At 45.4% G+C, this 22,113-nt stretch overlaps 1 protein-coding gene across 5 annotated transcripts in view; it reads left to right on the forward strand.

The window, feature by feature from the left end:
• Positions 1-22,113, forward strand: part of JAK2 (Janus kinase 2) — a 92,138-nt gene that overhangs the window by 16,714 nt on the left and 53,311 nt on the right. For 3 of the 5 annotated variants that reach the window (XM_060268854.1, XM_060268857.1, XM_060268858.1), the window contains one exon: positions 17,578-17,826. In XM_060268854.1, coding sequence (XP_060124837.1) covers positions 17,607-17,826 — 220 coding nt within the window. In that variant the 5' untranslated portion in view covers positions 17,578-17,606. Of the gene's footprint in view, positions 1-13,272; positions 13,336-17,074; positions 17,200-17,577; positions 17,827-22,113 lie in introns of those variants that run through there. The other 2 variants (XM_060268855.1, XM_060268856.1) reach the window with 2 other exon arrangements.

Below are 22,113 nucleotides of genomic sequence, written 5' to 3' on the forward strand. Positions count from 1 at the left end.
GTGCATGAAGCAATTTATATCAGAATATTAACGCTATATAATCATAGTTAACATGATGACTGGGGCAAGGAAGAGAGTTGTAACGTGGTTATAAATTGACACATGTTAAGTACTATATGGACGTGGGTGGCGCTGTGGTCTAAAACACAGAGCCTAGGGCTTGCCGATCAGAAGGTCGGTGGTTCGAATCCCCGTGACGGGGTGAGCTCCCATTGCTCGGTCCCAGCTCCTGCCAACCTAGCAGTTTGAAAGCACATCAAAGTGCAAGTAGATAAAATAGGTACCGCTCCAGCGGGAAGGTAAACGGCGTTTCCGTGCGCTGCTCTGGTTTGCCAGAAGTGGCTTAGACATGCTGACCACATGACCCGGAAGCTGTATGCCAGCTCCCTCAGCCAGTAAAGCGAGATGAGCACCTCAACCCCAGAGTTGTCCATGACTGGACCTAACGATCAGGGGTCCCTTTACCTTTATCTTTAAGTACTATACAGTGGTACCTCGGTTTATGAACACAATTATTTCCAGAAGTCTGTTCATAAACTGAAGCGTTCATAAACTGAAGCGAACTTTCCCATTGAAAGTAATGGAAAGTGGATTAATCTGTAACAGACGGTCCGCGGAGTACTTAAACTGAAGCGTTCATAAACTGAAGTGAACTTTCCCATTGAAAGTAATGGAAAGTGGATTAATCCGTTCCAGACGGGTCCGCGGAGTACTCAACCTGAAGCGTACTTAACCCGAAGCATGGGTGTAATTGGTTCTGGAAGTCTGTTCATAAAGTGAAGCGTTCATAAACTGAAGCAAACTTTCCCATTGAAAGTAATGGAAAGTGAATAAATCCATTCCGGATGGGTCTGCGGCATTCGTAAACTGAAAATTCGTAAACCAAGGTTCCACTGTATAAACATGGTTTTAGTGGCTAGGATCCTGACTAATTGTCCACAAATGAAAGAGCTACTTTGATCCAATGGACGTTCTTAACAGTAGAAGAGGAGAGGGAGATTTCTCCAACTTCTCCTTTCTCCCATGCAGTCCCTCTTGCTGCTCAGAGGGGCCCCCATCCCTCTAATGAAGATGGTGGGGCAGAAAGGGCTTCAGAGGGAAGGGAGAATCAGTGAAAATCGTCACCCCAGCCTCCTCTTATGAGTGGAACTCTGCTCTGGGGATGTTCTTGCCAGCAGAATCCTACTTACGGTACATGAGGGACGCTGTGGTCTAAACCACTGAGCCTCTTTGGCTTCCTGATCAGAAGGTTGGCGGTTTGAATCCCCGCAACAGAGTGAGCTCCCATTGCTCTGTCCCAGCTCCTGCTAACCTAGCAGTTCGAAAGCATGCCAGTGCAAGTAGATAAATAGGTACAGGTACCACTGCGTCGGGAAGGTAAACGACATTTCTGTGCGCTCCGGTTTCCGTCATGGTGTTCCGTTGCGCCAGAAGCCGTTTAGTCCTGCTGGCCACATGACTAGGAAAGCTGTCTGTGGACAAACGCCGGCTCCCTCGGCCTGAAAGAGAGATGAGTGCCGCAACCCCATAGTCACCTTTGACTGGACTTAACCGTCCAGGGTTCCTTTACCTTTTACTTAGGGTACAATACATTCTGTTAGCCTTAGGTTCACATGCTTTTAATCTTAAACCTACTGAGTATTATTTTTTTTAAATTCTGGTTAACAACTTGGGCACATGGACATTATTAATTTTTTTTGCATTGCTCTTTGCATCTGTTTGTGGGTGTACACACCCCCTCCTCCCTCCCTGTGCTTTGCATAGCTAACCTTCGTCATGCCATTCCCTTCCACCAGATACATTCTGTTGCAGGCTATACCGTTCTGGTACTGTACCGTAGCTAAAGATGCAGTTGTAGGCTTAGTTTGAAATAGCACTTTCCACTGTTTTCACTGGAATTCACGTCTTTTGACTGGATTTGCTGGAATCCATATGTTCAATATTTAATTGACCATATTAAAAAGTAATAAGGAAAGGAGTGATATCTGCAGTGGCCTTTTTATGCATGCAAGGCAGTTAAGAGTTGAAGGATACATATGCCAGCTCCCCCTTCCTTTCAACTCATAAGGTTGACAGATTAGGTTAAGAGTTCATGTTCTTCATTGCCTTGCACAAATAACTCTTTCCTTTCCCTGTTTTAACTGGCGAAATACCCTTACTTAAGTTGCTTCACACTGTTGGGTAGGTGTGGTTTCTTTTTTAGAATTGCACTGTGCAATCTAAAGCCACAAATTCAAGTACAGATCAGCTTGGCTAGACAGCAATTTTCGGAATTAGCCAGGCACCAGGCGCATCTTGCACCTGGTTATCAGCCACTTGCGACCAAGTGAAGAGGCCTAGGTTCCAGGAGGGCACCTAACATCACCACCTGGAGGTTCATGCTTGGGGATCATTGGACCTGGACTGTTTGCACACACTGACACCCCATCCTGTAGAATTCTGTCCGTTAGATTTTATCTGCATAATCCAAATGAATTTCGGGAACCAAAATGCTGCTTCTGAGCAGGAGCAGTGAATGACATTATAATTAATTGCTGTAGCCTGTCTTCACTTACTTCACCCTACTGCCCTGCTCACAATTGTGTGTGTGTGTGTGTGGGGGGGAAATATTCATGTTATGAATGGTCCATATCACCATTAAGAAAAAGAGGTTGGAATAGGCCAATATATATGTGGCCTGTCTCTGGATCAAGTGACTTTTCTTCTTGAAGTTCTCAAAGCTCTTAACCTAGCTCAAGGTTGTCCTCTGAACTAACCAGATGTTTAACTCATAATCAGTCACAGTCATTTGGAAAATAAGACCTTAGAGACGTCTTGCCCCAAAATAGCAACTAGAACATTCCGTACCACCGATTATAACCTTGGTTTAAGAGCCATTTGGCGCCTAGCTTACTTATGTGAGTTTCTATCAGTGCTGGACAAGGGATGAATGGCTTTTCCCTACACTAGAGGTTTTCAGGCTCTTTGGGTCCACGGCTCCCTAGATCAACTACATTCTTTCTGTAGCATCCCTGTGGTGCTCAGGAGCCCAGTTGTGTCACCCTTTGCCTGCAGGACTGGCAGTCTCTCACCCTTTTTCAAACACCCACCCCTTGTGGAGTGTTCCCTCAGCCTAATCTCCTCTCCCTTCTCCTTGGGTGTCCTCTGGGCAGCCGCAGGGGCCACCCCTGGTCCCTGAATGGCTTCTCCCTGCCCCAAAGAAAGGTGCCTCCTCCCACTGCCCACAGGGGCCTGGGAAGCACCCCTTGGCCAGCCCCAGCCCCACCATTCGCCTGTGGAGCTTGTAGCAAGGACTGCTGCAACAAACAGCTGTGCAAACCTTTGGGAGGCAGCGACACGAGGGCATCAGAATAGGGAGGGAAGGATAGATAGCCGCCCAGAGTGGCTGGGATAGCCACTCTGGATAGCCGCCCAGAGTGGCTGGGGGAACCCGGCCAGATGGGCGGGGTATAAATAATAAATTATTATTATTATTATTATTATTATTATTATTATTATTATTATTATAGAGGGGTGGAGGCCAGTGTTGCCTCTGGCACCCTTGACCATCATTCAAGGCACCCCAGGGTGCCACTTCACACTGGTTGAAAACCACTGACCTACATGATTATATATGATGCCAGTATAGATATATATTTATTGGGGCTGTTTTCCGAGTTTGACGTATCTAATAGGTGTTTTTCAGAGGCCAAGCATTATGTTAGGAGAGGATGGAGGAACATGAGACATATTCCGTGCTTGAGAATAAGCAAGGATATGTTAAGCCTGTTCTCTTGCAAAACTTCACTCTATAAAATGTGCTGTGCTGCCGGTATTGATTAGTACAAGTAGTAAATCCAAATGAGCAACTGTGGCCAATTAGTTTCTTTTCAGTGTCTTAAGAAATCACATTTCGTTGATTGCTCTTTCATGCGGAGTAAGACGTTGCATTTGTATTACTCCAGAGTTCACAGTTGGGTAGCAGCTCTGTGAGCGCCGGTTAGGAAGTCACAAAATTGTGGCAAGGTTACAAGTTCTCCAGAGTTCTTCATCAGGAGAAGTGCTAATGCAAAGTAGTTGAATGTGGAAAAAAAAGGTAGAAAAAATTAGATTGGATGTTGTAACCATGCAGTCTGTTTATAGATTGAGCTTGGAAAGAAGATTGCCAGCGAAGTCCTTTCTAGGTGCAGAGTTTTCAGGTTACACACTTAGGATTCTGGGATGAAAAAGCAGTGGCTGGTGCTCACATTTTTTTTTTAAAAAAGAAAAGAATGCCTGGCTTGTAACGGGGAGTCTGTGAAACAATCTTCTAAGTGTTTCAAATAGATTTTTTAAAACTTTCCTAAGGGTTGCTTCTGTCAATGACCTTTGACAGAACAAAGGAAGGCATGATTTTGCACCAGGGAGCTGAACGAGGAGGACTGGGATCAGCAAGTGCTTACTGAATGTCCTCCAACTGCCTGCTGCTGTGTAATTAGAAGGGTACAGAACGGTTCTGCTCTAATCCTGGCATCCAAGGAGGCAGCTACACCTGGTGCTGAGGACGCATCTCTCGCCTAACAAAGTTAAAGTGGTCCACATGCATTGAAGTCGTGATGCCACCTGAAGACGATTAATCTGAGCAGAAGCAAGTACTGTTTGCATGTCAGGGATTGTCTGTTGCCCAGGGGGCTGGACTAGTTGGCGCTCAGGATCCCTTCCAACGCTACAGTTCTATGACCTCAACTACATTGCTTGACTTGTAGGCTTGCTCTTAAAACAGTTCACTTGTCCCAGTACGCAAGAAGGTAGAAACCACACAGTGGAAATGGAAATGGTATTGACAGTGGACTAAGGCAGAGGTTTATAAACAGCAGTTGCTAACCTGGCGCCCAGAGATTCGCATGTACTGTAGTCGCAGTTGAACCCCGCGCCAGTAGCAAAACGCGCCTGGCTAATTTTGAACACTGCTCAGAGGAGGAAGGATCTGATGCAGAAGAATGGTGGTGGGATGCAGAAGACGGGTCAGAGGAAGAAAGGTGGAGGCAGAGGAGTTGGAGGCTGAGCAAGCAATAGGTGAAACGGCCGAGGTGGAGATCCCCAGCAGCCTGCCAGTTCCACTGTTTCTCTCTCCCTAGAACAATAGAGACAGGGAGCATCTCCTCAAAGGAGTTTGCAACTTTTGGAAAGGCCTTAGGAGGAAGCGAGAAGCTCAGATCCTCAGTCCTGGCAGCTGCTTCATGGGGCTCCTGTGGAGTTCTCTGTTTGCATTTCGTCTCTTTGAATAAAGAGTAAATTTTACTGCTCGTCTCCGGGTCTCTGTGCTGACCTGCGGCTGAACCTGCCCTGACATTGCACTTTTTATTTGAATTTTTGTGTAAGCTGCCTTGAGAACCCATATATAGTGCAATCTGAAAGTCATTTAAAAATAGAATTATAAATGGAATGGCAGAAATTCTCTCTCCCTCCCCTATCCAATACAGTATTTGGTTGACAAAGGTTGTTGAATGCAGGGGTGATCTTGTGCAATTTTTGTTGATCCTTCGTCCCTGTGACTCCCAAAACCACCTCCTCTGGGATGGTATCAGATATGGCACAAAAGGCTGCAGATGATAGGACAGACTGGTGAAAATTGGATTCCTTGTCTACCGCTAGTGGAAGTACGTACTTCTGCTAGCGCAAAGCTACCATTTGATACAAACCAGCAGCAGTATTGCCCAAATGGAAGCCACAATAAATATACGTATATACTCGAGTATAAGCCGACCCAAATATAAGCCAAGGCACCTAATTTTACCTCAGAAAACCTGGGGAAACTTATTGACTTGAGTATAAGCCGAGGGTGGGAAATGCAGCAGCTACTGGTAAATTTCAAAAATAAAAATAAATACCATCCTATGCCTTTTCCAGCTGTCGGCAGCGGGGGGGGGGGAGAAGTGGCGAGGAAGGATCCCTTTCTCATCGCTTCTCCCTCCCCGCCGCCTCTCAGAGAGCAGGCATAGGACGGGGGTTCGGAGAGGCGAGGCGCAGCGCAGCGCTTCTCCGAACCCCCAGTCCTGTGCCTTTCCCCGCCGCCACCCGCCTCACTCGAATATAAGCCGAGGGTGGCTCTTCCAGCCCATTTTTGGGTGCTGAAAAAGTAGGCTTATACTCGAGTATATATGGTAGTTTATATGGTTTTATTGAGGTCTTGTACAACTGCATGTCGAATTAGTTGATGAAGAGTGGGCCACCAGATTATGAGCTAACTCTGCTCTGCCCTTTTGGGTATAGCCGACGAACCAATTCTGAACTTGAAAATGTTCTGCTTGCCACAGCCGTTTCTTTCACAACACAAAGAAGGTAATCTCTTTTGTAAAGACAGATAGCCAAGATGAGTTCAGTGCCCTTTCGTTTTAAGCTGTTGTTTGGCGTTGTCTGTGCTGATGTTTACTCTTGTCAGACTTCTGTCTAAGCCAGTCTCCTTACCTCTGGAAGCACATTGTGACACAGTAGATACTGTGGGCTTTTGAGTTAGTTGCTGCTTCCTCCCACCCCTCCCTTTTTCTCCCAAATTCAGAATGGGCAGGCACCGTGCACTCTGTGTGTGTCAGTACAGCTGCCTTTTTGCCCTTAAAGTTGGAAGACGGATCATTAAAGTATGTCTTGCTTCTTAAGTTTTAAAGTGAGAGCTGGTGTGGGCAGCTGCCATGGAGCTACACTGTGGTACCTTCACAATGGCTGCCCATATGGCCTCATCCTTTTCTGCCCACTAAAGGGCTGCTGAGAGAGGGAGAAAGCTGCAAGTATAGTGCTGTGGCAGCTGGCAGCTCTAGAGATGGGTGCCAACCATAACGCTTTGGCAGCAGGTGCACACAGGAAGGCAAAAGAGAAGGGATGTTTTCCCACTTGATTGGTCCAACATAAAAACCAGCTGATGCAGCCTAGAATAGCATCAGCTTTTTTGCTGCTGCCTGCATTACACTGTTGACTCACGTTAAGCTTGTGGTTCACCAAGACCCCAAGATCCTTTTCACGTGTACTGCTAGCAAGCCAAATGTCCCCCATCCTATATTTGTGCATCTGGTTCTTCCTGACTAAGCGCAGAACCTTACATTTGTCCCTATTGAAATTCATTTTGTTAGCTTGGGCCCAGTTCTCCAATCGGTTAAGGTCATTTTGAATCCTGATTTTTGTCTTCTGTGGCCTAGCTACCCCTCCTAGTTTGGTGTCACCTGCAAATTTGATGAGCGTCTCCTCAATTCCTTCATCCAAATAGTTTATAAAGACATTGAACCCAATATCACGACCCAGCTCTGCTCCCTCCTGAAACAAGTGAGAACTTTGGGCTTCTCCCAGCCCTTATGCTATCTCCGTGTTGGTAGTAGCAGAGGAACGTAGCTGCCTGCACTGCTCAGAAATGGCTTGAGGCATTAATATTAGCTCTTGGTGAGCTTGAAGCTACACTGCAGGATGTGACGGATTGGCCTGGTGGGCAAAAGAACTCCAGGGTGCAAAGAGTTAAACCCCAACCTCCTGGATAAATGACGCATTCCATTCCTGAGGGGCGGGACTGCCAGGAGTTTAAAAGGAATGGGAGGCAGTTGGTTCTGGGGATTGGGAGAGGGTTGTGAGAGTGAAGAGGTAGCGAGGGAGCGTGTAGGAGCAGGAGATCTTAAAGTGTTCTGAGGAGTTTAATTGAATTATATTATCTAGTCATTGTTAAAGGAAACTAAGAATATGATCTAAGAGCCTGTACACATGAAACCATTACGCGTTTAAAGACCTCTAGTTTGAATAAAGCTTTCTTGAATGTTATATTAAAAAGTGGATGTTCCTGGTTATTCCAGCTGGGTATCAAAACTCACAGAAGTGGTGGCTCAGTAGAGGACAAAACTTACCTCGGGAATAGAGGCGCCAGTTTGTGTCCTAGAGTTACACTGAGGAGGCTTAGGAGGGTAACCTGGGGTGCCACAAAGTTGCCAGAGTGGAAAGGGCAAACTTTTGCAGTGGGGAATCAAACTGTGTGAGACCCTTTACTGTAGGCAAGAGGTTATTCCGTCAAACAGCCTAGAGTTTCCCAAGATACCAGGCCACATAAGCTGGAAGACTCTCTTTACTAAGAAACCCACAAGTAAAAGGGGTTTATCTTAAGGAGAAGAGGGAGGGTGGTTTCACCCCTGGATTCCTGTGTCACATTTTTAGTAATAGAGAGGGAGGACAATTCGTCACATAATTGGTGGCAGCGGATCCTCGAAAGTTTAGTGACAACGCCGGGACTGGGTTTGTCGCATATTAATTGGTGGCAAAGTCCTTGGGTCCGTCGCACAGGGTATCAAGAAAGTGGTTTGTGCCACTGAGACTTTAGTGAGAGGGAAATGGACTTGGAATCTCGTTTCCTCTCACAGATAAAATATGATTGCCTGATGGTGTGTGGCTCCTGAAATACTTCATACAGTAAATGTAAACTTAAAATGGTAAATATTGTTGATGTGGTTTGAGTCCTGGAAACTCTGTCCAAATATATTGGCCGTGTAACAAAGCAAATGAATTTTGTTTTCAAACGAGGAACAGAATAGAGAGAAAAACAATTAGCTCCAGGTCCTGTTTTATTCTGATTAGCCAGTATCAAAAAGCACCTTAGCAACAAACAGAACTAATATCCTATACAGTATCAGGGATGTCCAACTGGTCAATCTCGATCTAGATCACTGCCACTTCACTGGGTAGATCACTGCCAGTTTTTTTTATATATAGTGGGAGTAGATTGCAGTTTCTTGGAAGTTGGACGTGCCTGTTGTATATAATCGTTGCTGTAAGGAGTTCTTTGCACAGATGCAGGCAGAAAGAGGAAGTTAGGAGAAAGGGTAGTGAGAGGTTTTGGGGGTGTATAAGAGAGAAAGCAGGGCAGGGGAGGAACCCACCACCCCAAGGCTCGAGGGAGAAAGGATAGCTCAGAGAGCAGTGCTGCTCAGCCATTTTTGGTTTCAATTTTAGTTTCTCATTTTTCCAGTCTTCAGCTCAGTTCTCCCCCGACCTCATCTTTAGCTTTGGTTCAGCACCTTAGAAAGACACCGGATTGAGACTTCTTATAGCCACAAGTCCCGGCAGACCCCTGATAATAGAAATGTACAGGAGCTCTTCCGAAATGGATGGTGTGATTGACATTGTGCTGGAAGCATCTCAAGCATCTGGTGGTGATAACGAGGCAAGTTTTGCTGGGGGTTATTTTATGGCTTTCGAGTCCATTTGCTGCTTTTCGGCTGTAATGTTGATCCGAAGCTGCAAAATAAACACTCTATTGTGATTGAACATCTAAGAGTGACCAAAGTTACTGTTCAGGGGATTGCAGAAACTGGACCTTGTGGTTTTGATTTGCTGTTGTAGTTTTGTTGCAGGGCTGAAGAAGGAAGGGTTCACCTTGCACAACAAAGCTATTCCGGTGGAGGCAGAGCAATCGCATCCATTTTAGCACATGGCTTTCCATGAAATAACTTGTAGATCTATGCTCACGGAGATTGAAGCATATCCCCCTTCTGAATGGCCCTCTTTTGCTCTGTTCCTGAAGGAATAGACTCACTGCACTGCTACTGCAAGAGGCAGCAGCCCTACACAACCCAAGTACAGTGGTACCTCTACTTACGAATTTAATGCGTTCCGAACGCATATTTGTAAGTAGAAAAAATGTGTAAGTCGAATCCCATAGGAATGCATTGGGAGAAAAAATTCGTAAGTCGAAGCAACCCTATCTAAAAATTCGTAAGTGGAAAAAATCCTATCTAAACCGCATCCAAGATGGCGGACGGAGCTCCATTCGTAAGTAGAAACATTCGTAAGTAGAGGTACCACTGTATTACAAATCTCTATCTGAATGGGACAAGAAGCTACAGTTAGAACTGGATATGGAACAACTGATTGGTTCAAAATTGGGAAAGGAGTACGACAAGGTTGTATATTGTCTCCCTGCTTATTTAACTTATATGCAGAATTCATCATGCGAAAGGCTGGACTAGATGAATCCCAAGCAGGAATTAAGATTGCCAGAAGAAATATCAACAACCTCAGATATGCAGATGACACAACCTTGATGGCAGAAAGTGAGGAGGAATTAAAGAACCTTTTAATGAGGGTGAAAGAGGAGAGCGCAAAATATGGTCTGAAGCTCAACATCAAAAAAACCAAGATCATGGCCACTGGTCCCATCACCTCCTGGCAAATAGAAGGGGAAGAAATGGAGGCAGTGAGAGATTTTACTTTCTTGGGCTCCTTGATCACTGCAGATGGTGACAGCAGTCACGAAATTAAAAGACGCCTGCATCTTTGGAGAAAAGCAATGACAAACCTAGACAGCATCTTAAAAAGCAGAGACATCACCTTGCCGACAAAGGTCCGTATAGTTAAAGCTATGGTTTTCCCAGTAGTGATGTATGGAAGTGAGAGCTGGACCATAAAGAAGGCTGATCGCCGAAGAATTGATGCTTTTGAATTATGGTGCTGGAGGAGACTCTTGAGAGTCCCATGGACTGCTAGAAGATCAAACCTATCAATTCTTAAGGAAATCAGCCCTGAGTGCTCCCTGGAAGGACAGATCATGAAGCTGAGGCTCCAATACTTTGGCCACCTCATGAGAAGAGAAGAATCCTTGGAAAAGACCCTGATGTTGGGAAAGATTGAGGGCACTAGGAGAAGGGGACGACAGAGGACAAGATGGTTGGACAGTGTTCTCGAAGCTACGAACATGAGTTTGACCAAACTACGGGAGGCAGTGCAAGACAGGAGTGCCTGGCGTGCTATGGTCCATGGGGTCACGAAGAGTCGGACACGACTAAACGACTAAACAACAACATCTGAATGTGGCGGTCATGTATTCTTCCAAAGCAAGGGCTAAGGGTAGAGTGGGGAAGCTGTGGCCATTCAAATGTTCTTCGACTACAAGTCCCATCAGGCTCAGCCAGCATGACTACCAGTCTGGAATGAGATGAGATGACATGTAATCCAGCAACCTTAGGAGGGCCACAGGCTCCCCACCTGTGCACTAAGGTGCATGCTAAAGTGTGAGAGGAAGTCCTGACTTGTTTTTTCTTAATAAAAGCAGCTTTTCGGAGCACAATTCAAAGTGTTGGTGTTGACCTTTAAAGCCCTAAGTGGCCTCGGCCCAGTATACCTGAAGGAGCGTCTCCACCCCCACCATTCAGCCCGGACACTGAGGTCCAGCACCGAGGGCCTTCTGGTGGTTCCCTCGCTGTGAAAAATGAGGTTAAAGGGAACCAGGCAGAGGGCCTTCTTGGTAGTGGCACCCACCCTGTGGAATGCTCTCCCATCAGATGTCAAAGAGATAAATAACTACCTGACATTCAGAAGACATCTGAAGGCAGCCCTGTTCAGGGAAGTTTTTAATGGGTGACATTTTAATGTACAGTGGTGCCCCGACTTACGAATTTAATCCGTTCCGAAGGCACCTTCGTAAGTCGAAAAATTCCTAAGTCGAAAAACGCCATTGGAAACGCGATTTCCCATAGGAATGCATTGAAAACGGAAAAATTCGCAAGTTGAAAAATCCTATCTAAAACCGCCGCGGATTTTTTTTCAGATGTCGAGACATTCGTAAGCGCGCGGCCATTACCCCCATTCGTAAGTCAAAAAATTCGGTTGTCAAGTCGTTCGTAAGTCGAGGTACCACTGTATTTTAAATTTTTGTTGGAAGCCACCCAGAGTGGCTGGGGAAACCCAGCCAGATGGGCTGGGTACAAACTTTAAATTACTTAAATGTTACTCAAGAAGGGTGCAGAGTTGAGCACAGGATTGCTGTTGGCAGACTGGCCACTTGATCTGTTCTCCATGGTCCACTTCTCTTCTCTGAATTCTATTCCAGCTTGAATCAGCAAATGCAGAGGTCCCAAGTCCAAGTTTGTGTTGCGCCTTTAATCTCCTGACACTGCTTTTTAACTGAAAAAAAAATGGTTGGAAAGACTTGTATACAATTTTCATGTAACACCGTAACTCTTGCTCTTTGGTTGTTTTTATGCTTCCCTTCCTCAAACCTTAGAGCCAGCGTTAGAAACTCAGATATATAAGCTAGGTGGCGAATGGATCCTTAAACCCAAGGTTCCAGTCACCAAAATGGAATGTCTAGTTGCAATTTTTGGGCAAGATGGCTCCAGTGTCTTATGTTTGACTGGCTGGGATTGATTCTCAGCTAAGCATCTGGTTAGTTCAGAGGACAACCTTGAGCTAGTTTAAGAGCTTTGAGAACTTCAAGAAGAAAAGTCACTTGAAGCAGGGACAGTCCACATATATACACATAATCTATTCCGACCTCATTTTCTTAATAGTGACATGGACCATTCATAACGTGAGAATATTTTTCACGACTGTGAGCAGGGCAGTGAGGTGGCGTAAGTGAAGACAAGCTACAGCAATTAATTATAATGTCATTTGCTGCTCCTGCTTCGAAAAAGCATTTTGGTTCCTGAAATTCATTCGGATGGTGCAGATAAAATGTAAACTGGTAGATTCTACAGGAGGGGGTATTTGTGTGCGGAAAACAGTCCAGATCCAAAGATTCCCCAGGTGGTGGAGCCGTCAGGCATCATCCTGGCGCCCAGGCATCTTCACTTGGTCTCAAGTGGCTGATAGGTGCAAAAAGCTCCTGCTGCCTGGCTAATTTCGAAGACTGCATAGAGCAGGGGGACATTTTGCCTACGTGGGCTGGATCCTTATCAGATCCTAGTTGGTGGGGGCAGATTTTACAAGTAGATCTGGACCAGAAGTCAGAACTTAAGAGGTTGCCAAGAGTTCCCATGGGGGAACTTTTTTGCACCGCCAATCCATCTGCTAGGGCCAATGCCTGTTGTCCTTTGCCAATGCACTTTAAGGCTTCCAATTGTGCACTGACAACTGCATTTGTACCTTCCCAATAGCAGACAGCACATATGCTGAAAGGTGTGGGGCAGGTAAGCATGGATTGGGGAATGCAGCCTTGCGGACAACGTTTGAATCCCTGCCAGTTTGACTTGCAAGCCAAAGTTTCCCCACCTGTGCTGTAGAGTCTAAGAAGCTCAAGGTGATGTGTTAACCAGCCTCCTGGGATAAGGCTATTACTGGTGATATTGACTTGCAACATCCATGCCTTTAAATAGCGCAGTTTCATCACAAATGCAATGTAGGTTTGAGAACAGAGAAAAGAAGGGAATTGTAGAAACACTAAGGAGAATGAGCTGCTTTACGATGTATTTTGTTAAAATTGCTTTTTTATAATTCTGGGCAGAGCTTTATTTGTGTTTTTTTTTGCTCCCTTATAACAGATTGTGTGCAATCTTATCTTTTTCTCCATAGGCTTCACCTGGCCGGCAAGACAATTGTTAGGCTTGCACCCTAAATGAAGCACTTTAGCACTATGTAAGTTTATAAATGTACTTTAAACCTTCCCGAAAAAGACACCCCCAAATCATTAACTTTTCTACTCAGTGAACTGTTCTCAGCTTTGTTTGTTTACTAGAAAGACCCAAGAACAAACAGCGACTGCATTCTGACACTGTATTTACTTTACCAAAATAAACGCCAGTCGAATTCATAATCTGAAGATAAATGAGCAAATAACTGCTTGTTTGGCTTGGATGCAAAGATGGCTGGGCTACTTTTGCATAGCTGGCCAAAGTCTTTGTGAGCTAATATATCAAAACTCCCTGTGAAAGGTCTTTTATGGCTTCTGGGATGACTGCAGCAGTAATACGGTACTTGCTGCCTTTTGAAAACCAGAAGAACACAACCCTACCCTTTAAATCGTATGCTCAGATCACATGTACAAGTTTTTCGTATCAAATCGTACAGTCTGGGCAACGAAAGGTCATGACTGTGTACAGGCGGCATAACCTCCCAAGTATGGTGGCAGAACATGGTTGTGTTGTGAATTGAAGTGGCATAGAATGTGTGCTCTGACCATGTCTCCATCCCTATTTTGGCTGCTCTAAGTCTCTATTTTCTCTGGCAGAGCAGCTGTGTTTTGTGGTGCATCCCAACAGCATATTGGAGACTTCTGATATGCTGGCAGAATATATTGTGTTCCGCGGCCGTAGCAGGGCTTCTGCCGAGATCCTAGAACTCTTCGGCTGATGCAAACTCAAGGAAAAGATTGCACTCCGATATTTAATTTACATTGGTTTTAAATCCCACCCTTTCTGTGTGGAGATTTGAAAAAATGATTCTGCCGGCAAAATTTCAAAATATGGTATACATTTCAAAACAAAGTGTTAAGTGTAAATACAATATTATAAACTTGAAATTGGTCTTGGAGAGTGGAATAGTTTTGCATTAACAGTTTCTTTTCAGTTCAGTTGTAGTAGGAGGAAGAATAAAAGCTTGTTTGCTAACATTCTGTCGATTCAGTGAAATGCAGACTCTGTTCTTAGCCTTATAAGAAACCAAGTGTTTACACTAGCAATGAATGCTCCCTGTTCGCCTCCTCCTCCTCCTTTTTTCTTCTTCCTTTTTCACATGTTGTTTACTTTCAGAGCCCTGGCTTGTGTTTGCGGTTTTCCATTTTCTGTCAAGCTGCATTTGTAGAGATAAAAGCGATCTTCGTTCTGCAAGTTGTCTTATATCTCTTTTACAGACTATCTGCCTTTTTCAGATACGTAGCCGTGGAAAACACTTTGGGCCACTCAGGGCAAAATAAACTAACATGAAAAAGTCTTGTGTTTTTCAACTTAGTGTTCAAGAGCATAGGTTCTTCATGGTGGATTCCCCACCCCACCCCCTCCCAAAGTGATATTTTCTCATTGTGATTTGACAATATGCCAGTAACAAAATATGCAATAATTTACTGACCAGTGAAGTTAAAAAAAAAATTCTTCAGTTCTTTGGGCAATTTATTTTCACCACCATTTAAAGGAAAGGTAGGAGAAGGGATATTTTGACTATGTCTGAAGTAGTAGTTCTATTTAAAGATATCTCTGGTTTTTATTTAGTTTCTTGCGGCAGCCTCCTCCTCCTCCTCCTCCTCCTCGAACAAAACTCAGTCCTTGCTCTGCCTACTGTACGTAAGCCCTGCCATCGGTTCTGATAGCTGAACGGAACCATATTCTGAGGAAGTATGAGATGGTTGAGAACTTTGGTGAATGTTGTTCTGCCCCCACCTCCATGCTTGCAGTGTTTCTGCCACTTAAATACTGAACTAACCCCCCCCCCCTTCCTGGCGCTGTGGTTAAACCACTGAGCCTAGGGCTTGCTGATCAGAAGGTCGGCGGTTCGAATCCCTGTGACGGGGTGAGCTCCCGTTGCTTGGTCCCAGCTCCTGCCAACCTAGCAGTTCGAAAGCACGTCAAAATGCAAGTAGATAAATAGGAACCGCTACAGCGGGAAGGTAAACGGCGTTTCCATGTGCTGCTCTGGTTTGCCAGAAGCGGCTTTGTCATGCTGGCCCCATGACCTGGAAGCTATACGCCGGCTCCCTCGGCCAATAATGCGAGATGAGCGCGCAACCCCAGAGTCGGTCACGACTGGACCTAATGGTCAGGGGTCCCTTTACCTTTACCTTCAGTGTCTGACTATTCAGATATGGTTTAGTTGCATAACCATTCTTTTGAGAACTCAAATTCCAGCTGAAGGGAAGACTTGAGCACAGTACATATGTATCATATCAGTTAATGAAGGATGCACACTGGTTTTTAACGTGGCTTATTTACCTTTTTAAAGAACACAAAAGCAGGAGCCTAATCCTTCCCTGCTTGCTTCTGTAGTTTATAAGGAAGGAGGTCTGGATTAAAATAACAAAGTGAGACTGCCAGAAATCCCTGCTCTAATTATTTAGATTGATTTCCCTTTGATAGTTTCACTTATTTTGAATCCCACAAATTTATCCCATTAGACATACAAAATATATCCAGATTTCAAGAAAGAACAGTCAGGGAAATGTGTTGACCATTGGGATGGTATATAGACTCTCCAAAAGAATTACAAAAACGTAAGATAATGCTAGAGCACCATTGCAATCTTAGTTTAACCCACTTATCAAGTTATAGTACTTTAATTGAATGTCCTTTTCCTGAGGATCGGCTTTTAACTCATGTTCATAGCTTCGAGAACACTGTCCAACCGTCTCTTCCTCTGTGGTCCCCTTCTCCTTGAGCCCTCCATCTTTCCCAACATCAGGGTCTTTTCCAGGGAGTCTTCTCTTCTCTGAGGCCAAAGTATTGGAGCCTCAGCTTCAGGATCTGTCCTTCCAGTGAGCACTCAGGGCTGATTTCCTTCAGAATGGATAGGTTTGATCTTCTTTCAGTCAATGGGACTCTCAAGAGTCTCCTCCAGCACCATAATTCAAAAGCATCAATTCTTCGGCGATCAGCCTTCTTTATGGTCCAGCTCTCACTTCCAAACATCACTACTGGGAAAACCATAGCTTTAACTATACGGACCTTTGTCGGCAAGGTGATGTCTCTGCTTTTAAAGATGCTGTCTAGGTTTGTCATTGCTTTTCTCCCTAGAAGCTTTCTGAGGGAAATAAGAAAAGCTGATATCAAAGGGGAAATGTTTCCTTGGTCTCAGGATTAAATAACAGATGATGATGATTATGTGAACAACTAAATAATCAGGATTTTGCCAGCTTTGAAAACATCAGAAAGCATAGCTTAGTATGGTATGTAATAATAAAAAATACAGAAACACATTTTAATGGTTTTGTAGTAGTTCTTTGGGGGGGTTTTTTTGGGGGGGGTGTTTGTTTTTTGTAATAGATTGTCTAATTTGAGGAAGTTAAGTGAAAGAGGATCTAAACCTGTGTGCTATTTTTGCCTGGGCTACCTTTTTAATGCAGAAATGAAACTTCTGAATCTGGAAATTTTGTTAAGTAGAACAAGCTTGTTCAGGAAGTGGAGAATAAGAATTCCCTTAACTTTCTGCAAGTTGGCATGACCAGAGCCTGCACCTCTTCAGCAAACAGCAATGGTCTGCCTCGGTTTGTTTCACCGTTTCTCCACCATGACTTTCAGAAGTTGCTTCCACAGCATTGTGGAATGAGAGTTCTAGAACAGTTTCTAAAAAAAAGACACGGTTTCCACTAAGTGGTTTCAGAAAGCCACTTCAGGATTTGAATGGATGGTATTAAGCAATGCCTTCAACAGTGCGCTCTGTTTGCTTGTAGAATTCTTGAATTTTTGGAAACAAGTGTGCGACGTTGGGTTTTCAACATCGCAGTGTATCGCCAGCCAAACATCGCGGTTTGATGATATACCTTGATGTTCAGAAAAGCTACAATGGACCCAGCCGGTGAGATTCCGGGTGAAACTGCCACAACTCTCATCGTGGGAGCTGAGGCGCTTTCACCCCAGTGCCTTGTGGGCTGTGGCCAATACAGCTCGCCCCAGCCTGCTGCTCAACCGGGGGGCAGAAAGGCTCCTGCCCCCAGCTGAGAGAGCCCTAAGACTCCTTGGCCAGGTTCTGTTGGGGGCGGGAGAGCTCCTGCACCCAGCAGAGTCAGCCCCAAGGATGAAACTTTTTTGGGGGGGAGAAGGCGTTTCGGAGCTCCTTGTAAAGAAAGGCTGGGGGGGACCCCCAAATCTCCACTGTCATTCCAAATCAATGCAACGTATTCTAGATCTTTAAAAAGGTAACGTGACATTTTTTTTCTTTGTGGATTTATTTCAGGCCAAAGTTATGAACCTTAAAATGTCGTGATGGCTTGCCTTACGATGACAGAAATGGAAGGCCCGGCTTCATCTACTCTTCACCAGAATGGTGGCGTCCTTGGGAATACGGCCGTTTCCACGCACGCAGAGCCACTGCTTCGAGTTTACTTGTATCATTCCCAAGGAAGGATGGACGCCGATTATCTACAGTTTCCAGCAGGAGAGTACGTTGCAGAAGAGATCTGTGTTGCTGCTTGTAAAGCTTGCGGTAAGATCACACGCCCCATTTTCCGTTGACTGATGGAAGCATTTCGGCTTCACTTTTCTGGGATTTGGCAAGAATCGCAGATCAGAATGGCGCTTTGCAGTTCAGGCAGCCCCAGCAATGTTCCTTCAGTGCTCTGCAATCGAATGTTTGAACAACTGTCCTGGGGGCTGTTGGAACAGCTGTGTGCTGCACCTCAAAGCCCTGACAGTTGAGGCTTCAGAAGAGCAGCTTTGGGAGGGAAAAGTGGTTTGCTCCAGCACAGGAACGGTCGTTTAAGTTCCAGATTGTTCCTTTGCAGCCCCACCCTTACCCACATCTGACATCCCCAAGTTTGACCCACAGCCTGGAGGTTCGCCCATGGTTTAAAGGTAAAGGTAAAAGGACCCCTGACCATTAGGTCCAGTCGTGACCGACTCTGGGGTTGCGTGCTCATCTCGCATTATTGGCCAAGGGAGCCGGCGTATAGCTTCCAGGTCATGTGGCCAGCATGACAAAGCCACTTCTGGCAAACCAGAGCAGCACATGGAAACACCGTTTACCTTCGCGCTGTAGCGGTTCCTATTTATCTACTTGCACTTTGACGTGCTTTCGAACTGCTAGGTTGGCAGGAGCTGGGACTGAGCAACGGGAGCTCACTCCGTCACAGGGATTCGAACCGCTGACCTTCTGATCAGCAAGCCCTAGGCTCAGTGGTTTAGCCCACAGCGCCACCTGGGTCCCACAGCCTGGAGGTTCGCCCATGGTTTAGTGTCATGCAAATGAGCCTTGGGCTTCCCCCTCTGCTTCCCCCCATTAACTGCTGTTTAGAATGGTCAGAACACTGAACTGTAGTCACTCTTAACTACAGCGGTACTTCTGGTTGCGAACGGGATCCGTTCCGGAGGCCTGTTTGCAACATGAAAAGGCCGCACCCTGAAGCGACGCATCTGCGCACATGCGTGACGCAATTCAGCACTCATGCGCAAAGCACGGTTTAGCGCTTCTGCGCATGTGTGCGCACCGAACCTGGAAGTAACCCGTTCCGGGACTTCCGGGTTCGGCGCATCCGTAACTTGGAAAGACGTAACCCGCAGCGGATGTAACATGAGGTATGACTGTACTATTGAAACAAGCCAGCTTCATGTAACATAGCTCGAAATAAAGCATAGATAAGACTAACAGGGTTGTCCAGGTTTGGACGTAACTCAAACCAGAAGTTAGTTAATATGGTCTCCTTCTGACTAGAGGGGGAGCATACTTCACATAATGCTGGCACATTCACAGAATGCTCAACCATCGTTTAGCATTTCACCTAAACAAGGCTTTTGTTGGTGTGAGAAAAAGAACAGAACCTGCGGCTGGTGCTCACACCGTCCTGTTCCCCTCGGAAGCTGCGGTTGTCTTTTGAAACCGTAGGTTCCGCTTCACTCAAGCTGCCCCTGATATTCTCTGACTAGACGAAGGAAGCTCCTGCTGAACCAAATGGAAAAAAGGTGCTTTCAAAAGAGACCCAAAGTTTGGATGATATCTTGATGATGTAGGTGACAGTCACCGGCCCGTCTCGCTCCTCTGGCAATTTTAGGATTTCAAACATCCGATTAAGAATTTGCATCCATGCATTTAAGAAAATGTGACCAGAGCTCAGAGGCTGCACATTTTTCTTCGGAAGGCTTGGGAAGGAAAATTGTTCAGTGTAACAGAAATCTTAATGTCATTAATGTCATTAAAAGAAATCAGTCTATTTTGTGGAATTAGAGAATAGTTTGGTTCCATATTTTTAAGCTGCTAGTGTCATTAAGATTGTCTATTGCTAACTGTTGGAATTTGATTAATAGCATAACATCTACTGATGTATACTTTCTGGTGACAACTCCTCTTTTTTATCTTTGCCAAGTATTTCTATTATTGAAGTAAATATTGTAGTAATTGCTTAAGCCAGAGTGCTCAATTTTTTAAAAAAATTACTGGGAAGGTAATTGTAAGGCCGTATGTGTTGTATCCTGGGGTAGTAGGGGAGCTTTCTGGTGTAGTCTCAGAAGTTCTATCATCCTGGAGAATGGGAAAGGTGCCACAGGAAATAATTTAAGGTTGCCAAGATCAGACTGTGTCTTTAAAATATACATATTGGACAACATGTCTGTTCTACCCACCCAAGATACCTCCAGATGCCCTTATAGAGCCTTTAGGTAACCTAGGGGAAATCAGAGTTCCATCTTGGAGTCAAAAGATGCGTCAGGAGAACCTACTATGGAACACTTTATTCCTTCTTTTTCACCATCTCCAATCTGTACTTCACTTGTTCATGAAGGTTTGATTTAACCCACCAAGTTACACTGATTCAAAACAGTGCTCTACTTTTTGAGTTTTGGAAGACAAGGAATGTGAGCACTGCAAAAAAAAAAAAAGTTGTGCAGTTCTGTTTGTAATCTGAATTCATAGCATCTGGTAGTTCATTGATGGTCTTTTTTTCCTTTTCCCTTTAAATTAGCGAGTGGTCTTAAGCAGGTCATGGGGCACCTGGAAAGCATGGTTAAGGAAGCTTTGTTTGGCCTTTGGTCATGCCGGTGGTCTATGAATATTCATGCTTGCAAAGAGTTTCCTTATCTATTCCTTGCTATTACTGACTTAATTTTCTTAGTACCTCCAAGTATGAACTTAGGACTGTTGTTCTGTCAGTGCTTCTGTGAAGGATGTTATTTGTTCACTTCTCTTTCTGTGCTAAGTCTTGCACCATTTGTGAGGTGCGGTATAGAACCATCCATCGGACTACGGCTCTCCATGTGAGGTGTTTGTCTGGAACTGTTGGATTAAGCTTTGCTTTGTATCTAACGTGGCTCGGTCCCTTTCTGTGTTTCCATGCATTGGAGCCATGGAATGCTTATTTATTTAAGTGTTCGTTATTCCTTGCAGTCCATGCCTTTATCCTGTGTTCGGGAAGAGGTGCCTTTTCAGGTGTGTGTTGTTTAGACAGTAGGCTAGCATATGCACACGTGGCTCCTCGTTTCCTCCCTTCCTTGGTCCAGAGGTTCTGCTGAATAATTCCACTTTCATAATGCCAATCCCCTCCCCCTTCTCACAGGGTGGCCTTCAGCATATAAATCTAGGAAGTAAAATGCAAGAGACAGAACTGTGTCTGGGTACCAGAGGTTTGGCTAATAATTAGTAGTATTCCTAACTCAGTCCATTCCATGGAATCCAGATCTCCGTGGTCTCAAGCAAAGTTCCTCACCATTCAAGATCCGGGGACTTTGTTCAAGCACATTTCATAGAACGTAGGGTGCTGTTTTATACCACATGAGTCTGTTGGCCCATCTAGTTCATAATCTCTCCACCAACTGGCAGCTGCAACTCTCCAGTGTTTCACACCAGGTGACATTCCCTGGCCTATCTGGAGATGCACAGGATTGAACCTGGGACCTTCTGCAGGCAAAGTTTGCTCTGCTACTGAGTCATGGCCCTTCAGCTATTGGTTACTTTCTCTGGCCCTTATCCCTGGAACAGGGATTTATTGGGAGGACGATGATTGAAATAGGCCAGTATTCTGCTCCTCCCCAAAACCTCTGCCTAATTTATTATATCACACAACATACAATCAATCATGGCAGAAAACCACAGTCCGTTTCCCCCCACCCCCAACCCGCGATCTGCAAGTGTGGTTCCTTACCATCAAAGGCAATGTGCTAACAGAGGGCCTTCTACTTTTACCACTAAGAAGTGAGTGGCAATACAGGGCGAGTTTGAGCAATCCGTGGTGTCGGGGGATTGTTGCGGCTACTCCCGAGTAAAGACGCTCCAGTCCGCTCTGTCTTTAAGAGTTTTATTGTGCATACTATTTACAGTGCAGAGACATCAGAAAACATGATTGCCTAGTCACTCCCAGAATCCGGCAATACCGCCTTCCGGTTTCTGGTCCAACATAAGAGCTTGGGGACCTCAAAACGCCTCCCCTTCGCCCTACGTCTGGGCGTGCGCCTCAAATCAGGCGCCAGAAGGGGCTGCGTCCCATCTCCCCTCTGTTGGCTGTGACTTGTTGCTGTGACTCCGCTGTGTCGCTGAGCCTTCCTTCCTCTACTGGCCATCGGTGTCGGTGCAAGGGCTCAGCAACATCTCAGAGCCCTCCCTCCATACCGCTCCAGTCCTCTCTCCCTCCTGACCCGCTGCTGACACTATCGCTGGGCGAACTGCTGGTCAGGATGACTGGGTGAGGCTCCCTGTAGGGAGTCCCCCTGACACATGGGTTGGAGGAAACCGGGGTTGGCTGCAAAATCCAAACGTGGTAGATTGGCACGTTGGTAAGTACTTTTCGTC

The sequence above is a fragment of the Zootoca vivipara genome, chromosome 16 (genome assembly GCF_963506605.1).
Source record: "Zootoca vivipara chromosome 16, rZooViv1.1, whole genome shotgun sequence".
In the NCBI taxonomy this organism is placed as follows: domain Eukaryota; kingdom Metazoa; phylum Chordata; class Lepidosauria; order Squamata; family Lacertidae; genus Zootoca; species Zootoca vivipara.